Below are 19,341 nucleotides of genomic sequence, written 5' to 3'. Positions count from 1 at the left end.
CCTTGACTTGGGCCGTGTATATGGATCAAGGATTTCCTGACAGATCGCCCACAGACAGTGAGAATGGGCCCACACCAATCCTCGAGGCTGTCCCTCAGCACTGGAGCACCGCAACAGAGCCGGATTATCCATAAGGGCACTTGGGCCAGTGCCCAGGGGCACCAACCATTCACAACCACTAGGGGGGCACCACATGAGTCAAGCATTAAAAATATTTTTCGTAAATTGTTATATTATTAACTTGAAATTCTTGACAGACCATAAATAAATCGTTTATGAACACCAATTTAACAATAATAATAACAATAATGATTTAATAATAAATTATAAATAAATAAAGATTACATGACCACTATCACTCCCCCCTCCCCAATCTGTCAGAGTTGCGTTGGTCCACAACAAATACGTGCAAATGTGTCATTTTTTTAACGGCTACAAAAAAATGAATTAAAATCAAAACTGGACAGACGTCAATTGAGTGGTTTTGCAAAAAGAAAGTTAAAGAAAGACAACGACGCTAGACGTAGCTACAATTCACAATGTTCCAGGTATCGAAAGATTTTTTGTGAGAACATCACGGGAATTGCGATCACTAGCAGCGCTGAGTCTGACGAAGCCGGAGCTAACTGTGGAGACGGTAACAAAGAAATGGACTTTGGGGATGTAGTTGACACCTTTGCTTGCGCAAAATCAAGGAAGGAGCAGTTCTGCTAAACTTAATACATGAAAACGTTTTACCAGATTTAGTGCTACACTTATTGTCTCTTATTTGTTCCTCACTAAATAATGTTTTTTTTTTCCACTAAATGTTCGATTTTATACAATTATTGTGCACTTGTGATTTTTCTAGACTAAATTTTACTGCTGAGTTACCCACTAATCTAGTTTATATAATAGAATTTTTGTCATAGGTTATGATCATATTTTTTTTTATTTGTTGTTTTTCTTTATAATGAAGTTGTCTGTATTAAGTAGATTGTGTTTAACAGAAAATAGTGATTATCAGTTCAACACACAGAGTTATAGAAATTCTACTTGATTTTTTTTTTTTTTTTAACTGCGCTGGTATCGGATCGGTATAATTCAATACTCAGACTTTTTGGTATCGGATTGGATCGGTTCAGAAGAAATGGTATCGGGACATCCCTAATATTTTCTGGTAGGCTATATCTAAGTTACCCAGGAGCTCTGTTGACATAGGCTTTGCTAACGTTAGTTACAGCTTGATGAATTGAGTTGAACACATCAGGAGAGAACGCAACATTAGCCAGCTAGCTAAAGCTCTGGTGGGAAATTATTAGCTAACGCTACGGAGGCCATAATATTTTTGACTCATGGCTGAAGTTAAGTTTCTCCAACTCTCCCCAGGTTGGCAAAAAAAATGCATCTCAAAATGCATCAGATTGATGCTATAAAATATGGAATATTTAAAAAATTTCTTCCGGGGGGGCATGCCCCCGGACCCCCCTAGAGGGGTAATATCCTTCTCACCTTTTTCACCCCTGACCCCTTTTCATGCCTGTAGAGGTAAGAAACCTGATAGATTTATTATTATTTTTGGGCAAACGTGAATTAACGCTGTCAATTAATTTATGTACATTTTTAATTGACACATTTGAATATAGGGGGCCTTTTGAGGTATAGTGCCCAGGGGCACCACACTGTCTTAATACGGCCCTGCACCGCAAGGCTGCGTGTTGAGCCCGTTGCTCTATTCCATCCACACGTATGACTGCATCTCCACCCACCCCTCGAATTCAATGATAAAATTTGCAGATGACACAACTGTGGTGGGAGAAATCTCGAACAGCGACGAGAACGCCTACAGAGATGAAGTTGACAGACTGACAGGATGGTGTAAAGACAACAATCTGACCCTGAATGTCAAGAAAATAAAGGAGATCATAGTTGACTTCAGAAGGTGTAAGGAGGACCCTCAACCCCTCATCATGAATGGCGAGGAAGTGGAAAAGGTCTCCTGTTTTAAATTATTGGGGATCATGATCTAAAATGGGAGATGAACACAACCGCCGTGGTCAAAAAGGCGCAAGAGGAGCTCTACTTTTTACGAATACTCAAAAGGAGCAACCTGTCTGCTGAGCTGCTTAAGATCTTCTATCAATGTTCCATCGAGAGTGTTCTAACGTACTGTATGACTGCATGGTATGGCGACTGCACAGGGAAGGACAGGGAATCCCTCAATCGAATTATAAGATCTGCTGAAAAAATCATTGGACTTCCACTGCATCCACTGGACGACCTCTTTAAGATCCGCTGCCTCCGCCGAGCGCATAATATTCTGCAGGATGATACACACCCCTCGAACCATCTCTTCTCCCTGCTTCCATCTGGCAGGCGGTATCGGGCTCTTAGAGCACGCACCTCCGGGCTGCAGAACAGTTTTATCCCCAGGGCCATCACAGAACTGAAAAATCATTGGCATTTTCAAATCAATAACAAAGGTGTAGCTTGATGACACTGTGAAGGATCATGGAATGATGGGAATTGTCGTCTTTACCTCCACTGCCAATGGAAATCAATCCGACAGGATTGGATCTATAACCGCTACGTTTGATCCTGAATTTTTATTCTTATACATTTTCCGCAAGTAACGTAATGTTTAATGCTAAATTATACTCATACATGACACTTTATTTGTCTAATTAAATTGGGGGATAAGGCAGCTCAGTTATATTTGTTCAAAACAATCATACTAAAAAGTACATTTTGCAAAAATTATTATGAAAAAAAGCATTTGCAAAAAGGCTGACTTATTATTTATATATTTTACTTGGACCTTAATTACACTGCCATAGACTTTTGTTAAACAGTGTTAGGAAATGCCACAACGATATTGATTCTCGTTTTATTTCTCGTCTTATCCAAAACTCTTCTTGGGTCATTTGATTCACCCATTGCCATGGGCTACGTCCAAAATCACACACTCTCTTGAGTAGGTTATTTTGAATCAGTAATTACTTTACATCACTAAAAAAGTGCATTTTATATAGTACAGTAGGAGTGTGTGTATGAATGTAATCTGGACGTATTACATTCGTCATGTTGTCATTTTCATGTGACCTACAAGCATCAGTTACGTCGGTTCAATGCATTCATAAATCCTCTCCCATAGCCTTATGGGATAGTAAAGTATCCATCGAATGCTCACTTCAGAATCTAGGTCATCCGGGTACTTTTTGCCTACTGTTTTATGAGTACTGTGAATTCAGACATACTTCTTTTGTCACATACTCTTTTTCGCCTATACTATAGGGAAATATGCAAAACTTAGGCAGCTGACTTGTTGCCTTGCTGCCTTATAGTCAATGAGGACAGACTTCTGAGTCAGCGTAACAGTTTAATGTCTACAGCAAAATAGAGTGAGAGTTGGTGGAAACTAAACAAATATTGGTAACACTTTACAATAATGTTCATTAGTTAAAATTAGTTAACATGAACTAAGAATGAACAATAATCCTACAGCATTTATTAATCTAATGTTAATTTCAACATTTACTAATATACATTATTAAAATCAAAGGTTATTTGTTAACATTAGTTAATTCACTGTGAACTAACATGAACAAACAATGAATAGCTGTATTTTTATTAACTGAAATTAACAAAGATGAACTAATACAGTAACAAATGTATTGCTTGTTAGGTCATGTTAGTTAACTAATGTCAACTAATGAACCTTATTGTTACCCATATATTTAATAACTACTGAAGTAATTTATCGCTAGAAATGACATCAGAACTCACAAACTGACCAGCAACCGCAACTTTCAGACGCCATCTTTCTTTTTCTTGCTCAACTGTCACCAAATGGATTGTGGGATATCAAAGGCAGCTTTTCTGATGCAGCCTTGGTTTCTACAGCAGTAAAAGCGGAAACTTTAGGATATTTTAATGCAAAAGTCTTATATATTGTGCCTTTAAGCATCCCTCTTGAACAGGATTTTTTTTTTCAGATGGAACACACAGACAGCATAAAGCTGCATATAGGCATAATATATTTGTATTGTTTTTATATTAGGTACATTTCTCAAATAACTCAATCCAGAATTTGCAAAACAAAGACTATAACACCTAACTGCATTCTGGCATGTGATCGAGAGGGTTTATAAAAGGGCTACAAACATCTGTCGCCTTTTGAGAGACCATGAATGAATGGATGATCCAGTGAACGTCCCAGTTGTAACACACAACAGCTTGTGAATAGAAAAGCTTCATTCAGCATATAGTGTGAACAGGGAAAATTCCAGAAACCATGTAACCCATTTAAATCAGGGGGAAAACATTGGCATTTGTGCTCCACTTTGCTTTTTTAACATATTTTGCTTTAAATATTGACACTTTTAACAGATACAAAACCCCAAGATAGATAAAAAATCAGCTATAGTCTGAGGAAGCTTTAAAAGCCTTTTTATTTGTATCGCTCAGCAGTAAAAAGTACAGTTTATGTGTGCTACAAAAGATTAGACATGATTCATAATATGTGAGAGGAGTTTTTTCTTGTCAGCTGAGCAATTATCGCTCCCTCTGCTTACATATTTAAAACTCATGCCAGCACACAAAAAGGACGGAAACAACGAAAAAACAAATACATTTAAACAATATATATATATATAAAAATCTGCTAAGCATACAGCAAAAAAAAAAGAGATATGTATTGAGAAAAGATGATGATATGGTCTTAAAACATGTTACCAACCTTAGTGGCACATGTTCAAAGAAAGTACAAAATAAAATAGTTTATCTGTATGTCTTTATATCTAACAATTACAGTCTATTACATCCAGTGACATCATTGACATTCATCTAAAAAAAAAAAAAAAAAACCTGTACAATAGAGTAGTAAGCACTGAGAATCAAAGAGAAATATAAGGAATTCATTTTGGTCTCATTTATTCTCGTCAATGTTCACACAAGGGACAGAGATAGACAGACAGAACAAACACACTCATTCACCGTTCACTAAGAAAAACATGTCTTCTAACAATATATATATATGTTTATATATATATAGCGCCAACCTGTGAAGCAATAGTAGTGCCATTTTCATCAGAGCATAGCAAATAAACAAATGGGTTTATTAAAAAAATGCATTTCCACTACAGTTATACAGTATAATGCTTAGCCCTGCTAAGTTGAACACAAACACATACAATATGAACAGATATGATGTGAAATGTGAAGCACAGTAATATTACCATACAAAGGCCTTTGTATGAGACATTTCATTGGCATTTAATCATTTTTTCTACTTGCTTGTGCAACTGTCGACGTGAATTTTAGGGTGTTAGGGAGTAACGAAATCTTGATGGAAACAAAATCCTGTTTCATATAGTCTAAAGACATACACCTCAGATGCATGCAACAAGACATATACACTCATGAAAACATCTCCGACATCTAAGGAATGGGACAATTGTCGTTTTGTCTTTTGGCTGGTGACTCAACATGGGGACAAACATCTCAGAAAGTCATGATTCGTCGTCCATCAAATGCAAACAGGCAATCAACTCAAGTTCCTCCATGAGGGAAGCGAGGGTTGCTGCAGTACCCACAGGACCAATCCCAGAACCGTTCCAGAATCAATGCCCTTTACCCCTGCATCCCCTTACATACGGAATTCAAGTGCGGCAGGCTTTTTTTAAGTAATCATATTAAGTATTTTGGGTAACGTCACACAAGCATCCTTACACCACGCGCCATGTTTCTCAGCACTCTGCACAACCAAAGCCACTGGAACATATGAGCAACAACACTTAACAGTTTTTATTCAAAAAAGACATAAAAACCCTTATCACAATGAAGCATTGGTAGAAAATCCACATCAGAAAAATATGCAAGGGCTCCCCCTCCTAGTAAATAACATTTGTTCTTTTTTGTAATATTCTTTCAGCTCATTGAAACCAGTTTCATTTATAAACCGCAGTCTTTGAAGGTTCACCACATATGTGTGTGTATATATATATATATATATATTTATTTATATATATTCTTAAAAAATGCAAGCAAAGAAAAGAGACTGGAAAATCCTCAGGGATTTTGTCTCCTTTTAATATAGTGTGTTTAGATGTCAGAGGCCTTGTCTCTGTTGATAAAGAGAGTCTCTTGACAAAAGGGGTTAACCAGAACCACGCCGCTGTCGCTGTAGTCACCATTAGGGGGCAGACACGTCTCCTGATCCTGAAACACAAAGAACAACATTAGCACTTGCTTTCAGGCTAACTAAAAAGCTAATCACTCAAGAGCAGCTGCTACAAAGCTAAATGCAGTTAAGGTGAAAGGAACAGGTATTCTTCTTAGGATCTATGTTCTTCTTATAGACACAAATGTGCATTTCTATGGTGTAGTGATTGAGCTCTATTGCCATGGAGACGGCGTGTGTGACATAAATGGGAGGAAATGAAGGAAGAAGCAGGTTAAATTGCTCCTGTGGGGAAAGACAACCTATTACGAGGCTCTAGATTCTTCTAAGACGATGTATTTTGTCATTGATTCGTATTTGGTCACACATATTGGGATTTCTAATTCAGACATCAAAATGAATACATCCATATTATCAAATCTAAACTGAGGGACTACGAAAAATTGTGAATAGCATAAGATACAATAGTCAACAAAAAAAAACACTGATATAGTGGAATACTGAGGACAAAGGAATAAAGGAAGGGAGTGGATGTCTCTGTTGGTTCTCTAAGAGAGGTAAAGGAAGATATTATGAACACCTGGGTCACCGGCATCCAAAACATGATTCATCATCATCATCATCATCACCATCATCATCATCATCATCACACTCCTGTCAGAAAATGCCAGCAAGCAGGAATGAAAAGGTGGAAAACAAGAAGCATGGAGAGGTTGAAATGGAAAATGTCAATGAAGGGATTATGGTAACAATCTGACAAAAGGTTCAGGGAAAAAACAACTAGTGAGTTTTTTAAATGAGATATCTGGTCCCTGGACACCAGGTGGCGATATGTAACGTGAATGGGAAATCATGTTAAAACACTCTCAGTTACCATTAAGTGAGTTTTTTCAAGCACACATTGTCTTGATTGCAATGATTACTGTTCATTTCATAATGATACGCCAGCAAAAAAACAAAAAAAAAACATGATGTGCCGATTAATCCAATTAATCGCACATAAAATTTGGCTGAGAAATTACCCCCGAAAGATCATATAAAGTATGTATTGTGCTAAATGAGAAAAGCATCAAATAGACATCACAAAAAGTAGCTTTAGGAAATTAAATATTTACAACATAAAATGTAGCATATATTTACACATTTACATACCAAAGCAGTTTGGTTAACAACCAATCTACCAGTAGGTGACTTAACTGTCTAAATAAGTAAGTAATTGAGTCATTCATTCATTCGATTCGTTCAAACGGCTGATTCATTCAGTAATTAAGTAAATGGTTCTCTTTATGAATGGGCAATTGAATCATTGTTTCGCCCGATTGATTCGCTCAAAACGCGGAATCATTGAAAAACGAAACACCGCTGTGTGATTTTGGGAGACGCACAACAGTTCTCCTCTAGCTTTACAGGTAGTATTTTCATTAGCAAAATTGAAAACTGTATAAAATCTAAATCATTTGCACTCATGCTATTGGGAAAAAAACAGCACTTGTGTGATATTGTTTAACTATATCATATCATATGATATAAATATGAGACAAAAACTCATACAGGGGCATTTTGCCCTGATATCTTGAATATAAGAGGTATTATAAGCACATTCTATAGGCTACATCATGCAGTAGGTTGTTGCACAGCTTCATGTTCATCACCAATCAACTGTATCAACAATGAAATGTAAGATACATGGGTCTGGATTCCATAACTAATTGGTTAAATGAACGCGTTAAATCGACAGCCCCAAGTCATTCGTGCCAATCAGCCAGATATATTATTCAGAGTAAATGATATTAACAGCAAAACATTTTCTGTTCATAAAAGCATAAAGTTAAATGAAAGCTTAATTGCTGTAAATGGCAAAAACCATATGCTAAAAACATTCTTCAATTTTTGTTGGCCTTCTCTGCACTTTTAAAGGTATAGTATAGTGAAATGAAGGGTAGTGAAGTAGTGTAGTGAAGCCAAATGATGGAGAAAAAAGGGGGGAACGGGATCATGAAATGTTGCGAGCTGGAATTGAACCCAAATCAACCACACGAGCACCACAGCTCAGTATGTCAGAGCACATGTAACCGCTAGACATGTAAGTAAGAAACATTCTGGGGCTTACTTAGAGCCCTAGGAACTCACCCAATTAGTTGTGCTGGGTTCCAATTCACCTGCTTATATACTATGCACTAAAGTATGTACTCTGTGAAAAAAGTACATACTTTTGAGTGTGTAGCAGAAGAGCAGTTAAGACACGTCATAATTGCATCTTTGAAGTCAGCACGAAATGGAAATTTACTTTTATATTCCGATTGCATATTATTGGTCTTATTGTGAACGATTCACAACGAAACGAAAAAATTCGACCCTTGTAATTTTTACTTAAAGGGTTAGTTCACCCCAAAATGAAAATTCTGTCAGTAATTACTCACCCTCATGTTGTTCCAACCCCCTAAGACTTTCATTCATCTTTGGAACACAAATTAAGATATTTTTGATTAAATCTGAGAGCTGGATCACTCCTCCATTGGCTTCTAAGGGATTGAAACTTGCCGGCCCAAATGTTATTAAAGACCTTGTTAAAATAGTCCAAGTGACTACAGTGGCTCAATCTTAAGTTTATCAAGCGACGAGAATACTATTTGTGCGCAAAAAACAAACAAAAATAACGACTTTATTCAACTATTTATTTCCTTCTCTGTGGGCCTCGAAATAGTTCACGTAGTGTAACTGTGCAGCGCTTCAGTGTTGTGCGTCACACGTAGGCTCACTATTGGCCAAGGCTGGTCATGTGTGTGATGCGTGTGACGTACAACCTATAAGCGCTGTGCAGTTACACTACGTGAACTATTGAGGCCCACAGAGATGGAAATGAATAGTTGAATAAAGTCGTTAATTTTGTTTGTTTTTTTGCGCACAAAAAGTATTCTCGTCGTTTGATAAACTTAAGATTAAGCCACTGTAGTCACTCGGACTATTTTAATGAGGTCTTTAATAACTTTTGGGCCGGCCAGTTTCAATCCCTTAGAAGCCAATGGAGGAGTGATCCAGCTCAAAAATATCTTAAATATCTTAATTTGTGTTCCGAAGATGAACGAAAGTCTTACGGGGTTGGAACAACATGAGGGTGAGTAATTACCGACAGAATTTTCATTTTGGGGTGAACTATCCCTTTAATGAGTGAGTCATTGAGCCATTTATTCAAACGATTCGTTCAGAAATGTCCTTTGAGATGCGTTCTGGTTCTGTTATGATCTTTATTTGGAAATATTTTCACAAAAAGATTCAATATTGTGTCTAAAATGTAAGTGACTTCATATGAATTACTTGTTTATTGAACTGTCTGTCATATGAAATCAGTCACATTTTCAATTGTGATGGTATTCAGCAAGCGCGAGCCTCAAAAGCACAACCAAGTTACCGTCAGACAGCCAGCGGCTGTTTGCGGATTAGTTGGCAGTCCGAATGTCGACAGATATTTTTTTAGCGATGATAATTAAAACATTTAATTGCATTTTAAATTAACAAATATCGCAAGTAAACAGCAATAGCCAGAGTTTAGAAAAACATTTTTATTAAGACTGTTTATTAAGAAAATGAATTCTGCATTTATTTTTAGGTGTGCCAGCTGCCACTGTGGCACCAGCACACCCTGGCACACCCGTGGCTACGTCAGTGGTACATTACAATACGGAAGAAAAGATCTGTTGCTACTTCCGTTACATCACAGCTTTAAACACAAAAAGCAGTGGCAGTCAGTACCTCAGTCTCTAGTGATTGTATTTCGCGTGGGAGCTCCACAGCATGGCGGGTGAAGTAATCCATGGTGATGGCGTCATTCCAGTAGCTCAAGTTGTTCTCCTGAGAAGATGACTTCTTCTTTTTCCTCATACAGCATACGGTAAGTAGCACGGCTGAAGAGAAGAAGACATGACTTAAAAGATTAAAATTCAATATCTAGCTCTATTTTAGCTTTAAGACCACTTTTGAATTTGGTATGATGTGTTTCAGAAAAGTTCTAAGCAAAATATACCAAGCCACAAAGGGAATATTATGTTATCCTGCTTCTGTGGAAAATTCCAGTCAAAAATGATGACAGAAAGCACAAATGTTCAAAGCTGGATGAAGTGTGATATTGGTTACTCACAGCATGAGGAGACAGGCACGCTAATGGCAAGAACCAACCACACAATGTCCATTTTGTTCAGGCAGATGGTGAACTTTTTGTGATTAGGACCTAACGCAGGGCCCGACTGGTTTCCAGACCCCCATGGGCCTTGTGTGGTGGCTGGGACCTGCCTGTTCATGAAGCTCCCGCTAGCTGTGGAGGGTGCCTCTGATGTATCCGGATCATTCGCTGCAGGCCATGAGGCTCCAGTGCTGTTGATAACGTCTGTGACATTAGTCAGGGAGACAAGAGAATCAATGGTCATGTTGGTGGTTCCATTCCTACCACCTAGGACTTCCACAGAGCTTCCACTCTCTACAAAAGAAGTGGTATTGGATGTGGTAATGTGGTTGGAAGGTGGGGCTAGAGCTGGAGAAGGAGACTGGATGTCAGTTTGTGCTAAAGCCTCTCCCAACATTTCCAAAGGGAGAGTGGAATTCTCTGTTGACGACACGTCGCGCAATGTAATGGTGTGATGTGGAGCCGACTTGTCCTCATTCTGCCCTTTGTGGGTTTTTGAGGGTGAAATGAATGGTGATGACTGATGTTGTATAGGATCAATGGGGTCCTCTACTCCCATCTCTCCAGTGTCTGGATTCTCCAAAAGGCCCTTGGCACTAGGGGTCACATCACTTTCAGTCCCTGAGAATAAAGAATTACCCGAGCCAGAATTTGTGGTTTGGTTTCCACTGTTCACTGCAGTAGCACTGATCTGATTCCTATGGACCAAACCTGAGGGCTCAAACCGGTTCACTGGCTTTCTACTGATTGTACTCGGCTTATCTGTATTAGTGCTAAAGTTCTGCTCTTGTGTTCTGGGGGTGAAAAACCCAGAGGTTGTTCTATTGAACATACTTCCAGAGGTCATTTGGGGTGCTTCTGCTTTTGAAAGAGGGATACCAGGTGGTTCCTGATCCCTAAGAAGATCAACTGGATGGACCCCTATTATTGATGTCTGACCTATGGCAGAAGGTACAGTGGTCTTCGGTGTCTGGAATGGGTCGACGGTAGTGGGTCTACGGATGGCTTCTAGAGAGGCCAGTGCCTGATTGTGCAGATCCCCAGTGCTGGAACCCTCCTGCCAGCTCAAGGACCCCGGTGAGAGGGTGGAGAGGGTTCTAGTCCTCGTTGACATGGAGACAAGGTCCCGAAGGGTTTGGCTGGGGTAAAGCTCTTCTGCAGAGAACACCAGCCCAACTGGCACAAACAGAATCAGTAGAACACCTGAGAAAGGAAAACAGACAGTGAGAGGAATTTAGACAAAAATCTTTTATGCAAATACCAAATCTCACTGCACCAAGGAAACATTTAGTTCAAGCTTTATTAGTCCACAATAAGGTTCTTACAGGGCCATTCAGAGATGAGTCAAGGAACAGTTTTGAACAGTCTGAATGCTGGTATGGTTACTAAGTGTCTTGATGACATCACCACAAATGGGCGGGACCCTGCTTTATGGTTCAAAATGGTGTTTTATGTCACCACTCCATGCTTAAAAACATATAGATGGCACCTGATGATCAGAGTAAGGACATTGTTTCATCTGCATGCTATTTTAGTTGCTATAGAAACCAAGATTCAGCTCTTAGAAGATGGAAGGCAGTGAGAGATGAGAGAACAACATCACAAACAATATCAAGAAGACATCTGAGTCTGAGTCAGTTCAAGACCAGCTACTGAACAATCGTCATTGTTGACGTCATTGTTGACCTGTAGGTGTTCAAAATGTGACATTCTTTTTAAGATATGCGTTTCATGCTATACACAAAGGTCCCTTCTAAGACTCTGTTTTTATTCAATAATAAGAACAAAGCTTAATGACCCGACCAAAGCATGATGTAAAGGAAAATTACATCATGACACCACTGATTGGCTGATTGCAACACAAAAACAAACACAGTCCCAAACCTTGGAATAAACTTCTTTTCTACAATTACTCTGTTGCATTGATCAACAATAAGACAGCAAGTTGATTGTGTAAAGGTTTGGTGAATCAGGAGTTTCCTACCAATCACAAGCTGCCCTTGCTGAACAAGCTGTGAAGAAGAGAGATAAACAGACAGTTTTTCTTTCAAGTGCTAATGCTAATTCATAATTACCATATCAAACACAAGCATGCCCATGCTAGAAACCGACATGGCTATGATGACAACATGACCATGCTGATTTCAAAGTTCACTACCACAGTACATCAGAATTGAAGGTATTTGCCATGTCCCTTTTTTTTTTTTTTTTGGAATCAAAAGGTATTACATCTCCCATTCAGCCATTCCAATCCAACACAGCATTAATAAAACATCACCCTGTAAATAAAACATGAATCACTGCTTATTTCACAACAAAGTGGCGCGTTTAGATCAGGCACAAGCTCTCAAACTCGCTCCCCTCTGCACACATCCCAGAGCGTTTAACAAGCCGTGGATCTGAAGGTTCACACAGCCACTGAAATCATCTGATCATGAGCTCCCTGGTCCCATGTAAACACACCGCTGTCCTATTAACCAAGTCATGTTTTATAATTTATAATTAAAAAAATGTTAAAGTTTGGAAATGGCTTTCAAGTCTGTTAGCGTAAAAAAAAAAAATCAGTGATTACTCAGTTTGGACTGAGTTTTTATCTTGGTATTTTGATGGCTTGTCTGTTCCCTCTGGGTTGTGTTCTGTTGATATGAATGATGTGTAATATCAAAGATTAGCAAATGAGAAAATCAGAAGCCAACAAACTCCGAAATCCCATCATTAAAGACAAAATACAAGCATTCTAGCATGCTAATCTAGTCTGTACTAGCATGCTAATCTGCTGTACAGCCAAAACAATCTTTATTGCATTCATTTCCTGTTATCGCAGTGAAACAATCTGTATTGTAAAAAGCGCTATGAAGGTGACTTGACTTGTCTTGATTTAATCTTACTATATCTGCCATATGGAATAGTATGCATATACAGTACAGGATAATATATAATAGCATACTATGCATGAACACACTACTCACACTTTATACTACAAAATGGCATAGAATAGTGCATATTAAGTACCTTTACTACCTTTACTGTATCTAACTGCCACATGGAAAACTAGCATATATACTAGGATGTACAGAAAGTTATGGAATTGTGTAGAATTTTTGTTCATTCAAAAGTAATGAGTATCTTTAAAAGATTTGGTACCACTAAGGTGATCTTTGAAAAACCCAAAGCTTGAGCAGAATCCCAGAAGTAGCGTAACAGATTGTGAGATTGTCACTATCAATTGTTAGATTATCAATCGTCAGTTTGATTATTTCAGGTTGTTTTTGCAATTTTTGCGTGTAGGACCATCAGTGAACAGACTGTGGGTGGTCTGTCTGAGTCACAGATTAGGGGTATGATTGTTTAATTGAGATGTTGTTCCAGAAACTACAAAGAATGATCCAGGAACATGTCCAATTTAACAAATCACGTTAATCCACGAGTGACATACTTTACGTGTGTGGTTGTACGTGTGAATGAATGGAAGTTATAAAGAAGGCAAGATAAATATTACGATTCTTTGCTTTTAAAAACACTGGCAGTACCAAGGTTATCTCCCATCCATCAATGAATGACTCACTCTCTAGTGACATTTATGCTCACACACACTCTACACTTGTCTGACTCACAGTGTAATAGTGAGGGGGAGGCAGAGGAGGACAGCACATAATACAATCACAGCACTGGGTGAAAACACACACTGGATACTTTGCAAGATGAGCACTGGACCATAAGAGGCATGTGGGTGTTAAATCAACTACAGGAACTTCTAATGCCCCGGTGCTTGATTTTTATTAAAACTATACCAGATCTTGGGGTGGTAATGTTTTTTTTTTCTTCACTAAAGTTGCCTTTATTTAATGAAAAATGCCGTAATATTGTGAAATATTATAACAATTTAAAATAACTGGTTTCTATTTTAATACATTTTAAAATTTAATTTATCTCTGTGAGGGCAAAGTTTAATTTTCAGCATCATTACTCTAGTCTTCAGTGTCACATGATCCTTCAGAAATCATTCTAATTGTCATGATCACAGTGAATAAGGTCCACAGAAGAAGATGAATTCAAAAATAAAAGTATTTAATCAAACTCAGATAATCCACAGGTAACGAAATAGCATGTGATACACAAACAAATACCAGACAATCAAGGCAGAGAAACAAGGAACTTAAATACACACTGATAACGAACTAAAAGACTAACAGGTGTGATGATCAGATGAATTGCCATAGTAACTAACGATGGCAGGAAACATGAACAAAGACAACAGGAAATAATGAGAAGCAAACTAGAAGTCCATTATAAAGAAACTAAACAAGCAAATTAATATACCTGACACTAATATTCTGATTTGGTTCTCATAAAACATTTCTTATTTTTGTGGAAACTGTGATGCACAGAAAGGTATGACCTCTTTCACACAGACACAGGAGAGGTGTCAGCAATGAAAGCAAATTCAAAAACCAAAATGATGGAAAGTCCAGCAAAAACATTCATTATGTAACAGAGTGAATGGTGCTGTAAAGAGAGGAGAGGTGTGAATCAAAAGAGAGTGACAAGACACTAGAACATGCACAAAAAGGCTGAGAACCCGAATAAAACGTAGAATATAATTGAAAAGGCATATGCAAAAGTTCTTTGTTATTGTTCAGTAGATAAATTAGTTTGACAAGCTAGAGCTTGCACATGGAATGATTAACCTTGCAATAATTGCTTCCTCTGTTTCTGTGCTAAAAAATGACTTTCATTACAAAATTACATGCGCTGCCAACTGCTGATTTAAAATACAACGTTCACAGATGGATGGGGGCTGGAGTCTTTCTCTGACGTAGAAGTATATCACAGTTTTTGTTTCAGGTCTTTTATATTTTGGAACTTTCTTGAAAATAACTAAAGAAGATTTATTTCTCCAGAAGAAATTTTGAAAAATGTTCACACTGCCTTCTCATACAAGAAAAGAGTGCTATAATAGTACCATAAAAGTCCATATGATTATCATTTAAGTCATTATTTACTGAAAATATATGCATATTCAAGTTTTGTAAGTTGTGCAGCATGTGCCAAATTTTTAAGAACTTCAGCAGAGCATAACATTTTTAGCAGATAACATCTTAAATCTCATATGGACTTTTTTTTTTTTTTTTTTTACTTTATGGCAATTTCTTGTAATTTCAACAGCTTGACAGCCCATGGTATATTTGTGAACAATCTTTAAAACATGTTTTGTATTCCCCAAAAAAAATGAATCTGTGATATTGATACTATTATTAAGCGCCAGTGAGCGGCGGTTTAACCCTAGTGCCGGGTCAAAAGCCAGCTAGGTATTAGTATGCATTGCTCCAGCAGCCCTGAACCACAATCTTGATGATAATTTCCATCTACAAGTGTATGTGAGCAAGGTCACGGAAAGGGGGAAATTAACGTAAATGAAAACTCTTTGGAATGTTTATGTAGCCTGTGACATTCCTAAAGTCATACATATAGCTATGACATTAATAAATCACAAGAAAGAACCATCCTGCACACTGATCCTTGAACTGTCTGCAAGTCTCTCACATTAGAGCTGCAGATACTGAGATCTCAAATGGCCTCAACAGATTGTATGGGTTTACAGCTTATCTTCCCATCCATCATTCAATATTACACACTAGCCTCACCTCCGGAGACAACGAGCCAAGATGGCATCTGCAGTATGAGGCTGAACAGTGTTGACTGACACAACGGTCCGCTTGGATCCGAAAGACATGGGTCGGGTTCGATTATTAGTGGCCTTGGGTCTCAGGTAATTTCAAATAAATGTGCTTTTTCCGAATGGACCCAAGAAGACCCGAAGTCTTTTAAACTATGTCGGCCATTTAATAAAATGAAATAATGTTGAATTATTTAGATAATTACCGTGAATATTTGAAAAATAATGATGTCATCTCTAATCATCAGGCAAATAACATTACGACAAAAGTTATAGGACGTATGAGGTTAGTGATGAGTGTAGGGGTGTAACGATACCCTCATGTCACGATTCAAAACATATATCGCGATACTGAACTCACGATACGATATTATTGCAATACTCCAAGACATGATAAAAGGTTAACAAAAAATGTACTGTTGATTAAAATGCAAAATTTGATATTACATTGTGGGTGTAAATGAATAGGCTTTGACTGGTGCTGGTAACCCAATGCACAGGACAATTGTGACCAAAATAAAAAATATTCATGAATCTGAAGCTGAAAACTAATAGACGAATATGCTTGCACTCTTTCACTGACTAAATATATTTAAAATAATGTAGGCCGCTTTTTACTGGTAACAGAATTATTATACAATATATTTAACATTATATATAGTCGTTTAATGTAGTACTGACACTAAAACTCAGAAAAATATGACTTTTTCTCAAACACAGTAAGTTTTATTTTAGGTGAACTATACAGAATACATGTTGTCACTATTCACGATATTGTTGCATTTTTGTATAGCGATATATTGTGACACGATATATTGTTACACCCCTAGATGAGTGACATTTCAGCACTTCAGCACATACTTGTGCATTCGTGTTAAGTGCATTTTTGAGAAACGCATTTAGAAAAGGAACAAATGTCGGAAGCCCTTCGTCGGAGATGAGGTAAATAGCATTGCAGACAACACCAGCAAATCCATAATTTATTGGCTATCGATTTAATGTTTATCAAGCTATCACATTTATTTTTACACTCAACTGGTTTCAATTGAAAGCCGAACCCAGAAAAGCTGTTTCCATCAGGCAGGCAATGATATAAAGTAATAATAAATAAGTAGTCCTAAATCAATTAATTAAATTAATGGAGCAGCGGCCAAATCAGTCAGCAGGACACCGGGTCTATGCACACGTCAATGCTGTTTATGTTCGGGTTCGGAAGCAATTCGGGTTGATACATGTCAACTTATTCTACTAACACAAACCCTAACCTAACAGTCTGCTAACAGTCTACTATTACTCTAATGAGAGTTAGTTGACATGTAGTTGCATGTAAAGTTACTTTAAAGCTGCAGTCCGTAGCTTTAAGTTAAAAATAATCCAAAGTAATTATATTAAAAAAAACGTATTCTGCCAGTGGTCAAAACTATCTGCTTGCCATAGCTAGATTCAAACGATTAGCTTGTAATAATGATTTTAATTCCAGTGGTGCTGGTGGGTTTCCGCGGGAAATTCGAGCATGTCTGCGTCATTACGTCACACCCGTACACATAAAGAAGGAGTTTCGGCTAGCCGGCTATACTGCGCGTGACGAGATGTTTAGATGTATAGGCTTCTCTCGCAGCACTTTACATAATTAAACTTATGGCATCCAGAAAGATCCAAACAACAATCATCAGTGTCAACTGGAGATTCAGCAGTTATAAAACCCAAAAGACTTCGTACTTCGGATTTAAGTTGGCTAGAGAAAGAGAAAGAAACCGTCTCATGCGAACACACGGATTTAAACATTGGCGGGGCTTTTGAAAAGTGCGTGAACTCCGTGTTTTGAAGGGGTTCAAAACGGAAGAAGAGACGGCTTTTTTCTGCTGAACAAGTAAGTTAAGACATTTCAACAGTTCAATCATGTAACAGTACGTTTTCTTAATTCACACAGTTATGGAGTTTCCTTTGTTGTGCCTTTCTCGTTTTTATGGAGAATATGAATTCTGAACTACACAGGTAACCATAAAACACATTAAATTTAACATTAGTCACGCAATGCTGATGTGATGTTGTTAACATGAACAATTTGAGAACAAAGTAGGCTATAATTTGCACGGTTGCGGTAAATCGCGTTGATTAAATCTAACGAAGCTTATCATGTCGAATGCTTTTTCCCCCTTAGTTGGTCAGAACAAAAATGGATGTTACTTACTTGTTCAGAAGACATTTTCTTATGAAAATTCTTATGTTGGTCAAACTTTCAAAAAGTGAATCTGTGATTCTGTATGACAGTATCCACACAGCGCGGTGACTGACAGCACCACTCGCCTCAAAGCACTGTGTTCATCCGCGCTGTTTCATGCCGACTTACAACCCACGTAAAGATGATAATTCCGCGAATCACTGCAGTTACAGATTTCGAACAGAGAGATGGCGCCAAAGAGGAAAAGCTACGGACTGCAGCTTTAACTTTAGTGGTATAAAGTTGACCATCGAAATAAAGTGTAACCAAAATACATTATTAAATATAATATTTTTGTGTATTTGTGTATAAAATTCCAAAAATAAAAGCTTCCAAAAGTCAGTCAAACCAGGATATACACCAATCTCTTGGTGGAGTTCAGATTTGTGGGAGTCCGTCAGGATGGGAAAGGCAATCAATCACTCTTTTTACATGCTGGCTTTACTCATCTCATCTTTTGCAGTGCCTTACACAGCCTTGTGATGCTCTATAATACACAGAGAATAAAGAAAATCTGCATGTGTGGCAGAAGCTTTAAATGATTTGTAGTTCACGATTGCACACAAGAACCATTCCAATCTAAGAAACATCCGAAAATAGGACACAATCGCACACATCAGCATTAATGCTTTGCTAGGTGCACACATGCAGCGGACGGCGACATGTCCACTCTACATGATGAGCACCCAGTGGAAAATTGAACAAGCTTCCCTGTAGCGAAAACCACACTGGTTCACAGTGATAAACTAGGCACTGAGTCAAGCAGAAAATGCAAAGGGAAGGCGCAGGGAAAAGGCCAATTCTAGGTGTTTAGCCAAAGCATTGATTAGCACAGTGCTTTGCAGAGACACTCAATAACTAGCAAGTCTGGCGGTTTCCCAAAAGAACAGATGTAAACACTGTTCTTTTGGTAATGAACCTTTATATCCTCCCATGACCCCCTCGCTCTTTTATAAATGGTGTTTAATCTCTGTCACATTAATTGGTCTGGGAAACCAGCTGAAATTAGTATTCTGAAGCGGCCTTTAACCTTGAGATAAAAGTCTAACAAGTTACAGAATAAGATGCAGAAACCTTCTGAGACACGTTTACACCTGGTGTTAACA

At 37.9% G+C, this 19,341-nt stretch overlaps 1 protein-coding gene across 1 annotated transcript in view; it reads right to left on the bottom strand.

Moving 5' to 3' along the window:
• Positions 1-4,894: 4,894 nt before the first annotated feature.
• tmem108 (transmembrane protein 108) overlaps positions 4,895-19,341 on the bottom strand; it is a 61,769-nt gene continuing 47,322 nt past the window's right edge. Inside the window, exons 4-6 of the mRNA XM_056254046.1 lie at positions 10,296-11,540; positions 9,911-10,062; positions 4,895-6,198 (exon numbers count right to left, since the gene is read on the bottom strand). Of these exons, the coding sequence (XP_056110021.1) occupies positions 6,082-6,198; positions 9,911-10,062; positions 10,296-11,540 (1,514 nt within the window). The 3' untranslated portion in view covers positions 4,895-6,081. The remainder of the gene's footprint in view (positions 6,199-9,910; positions 10,063-10,295; positions 11,541-19,341) is intronic.

The sequence above is a fragment of the Rhinichthys klamathensis genome, unplaced genomic scaffold (genome assembly GCF_029890125.1).
Source record: "Rhinichthys klamathensis goyatoka isolate OS25496 unplaced genomic scaffold, OSU_Roscu_1.1 h1tg000110l_1, whole genome shotgun sequence".
Taxonomy (NCBI): domain Eukaryota; kingdom Metazoa; phylum Chordata; class Actinopteri; order Cypriniformes; family Leuciscidae; genus Rhinichthys; species Rhinichthys klamathensis.
Note: the sequence above shows the minus strand (reverse complement) of the source record. Positions and strands in the feature narration are given on the sequence as shown.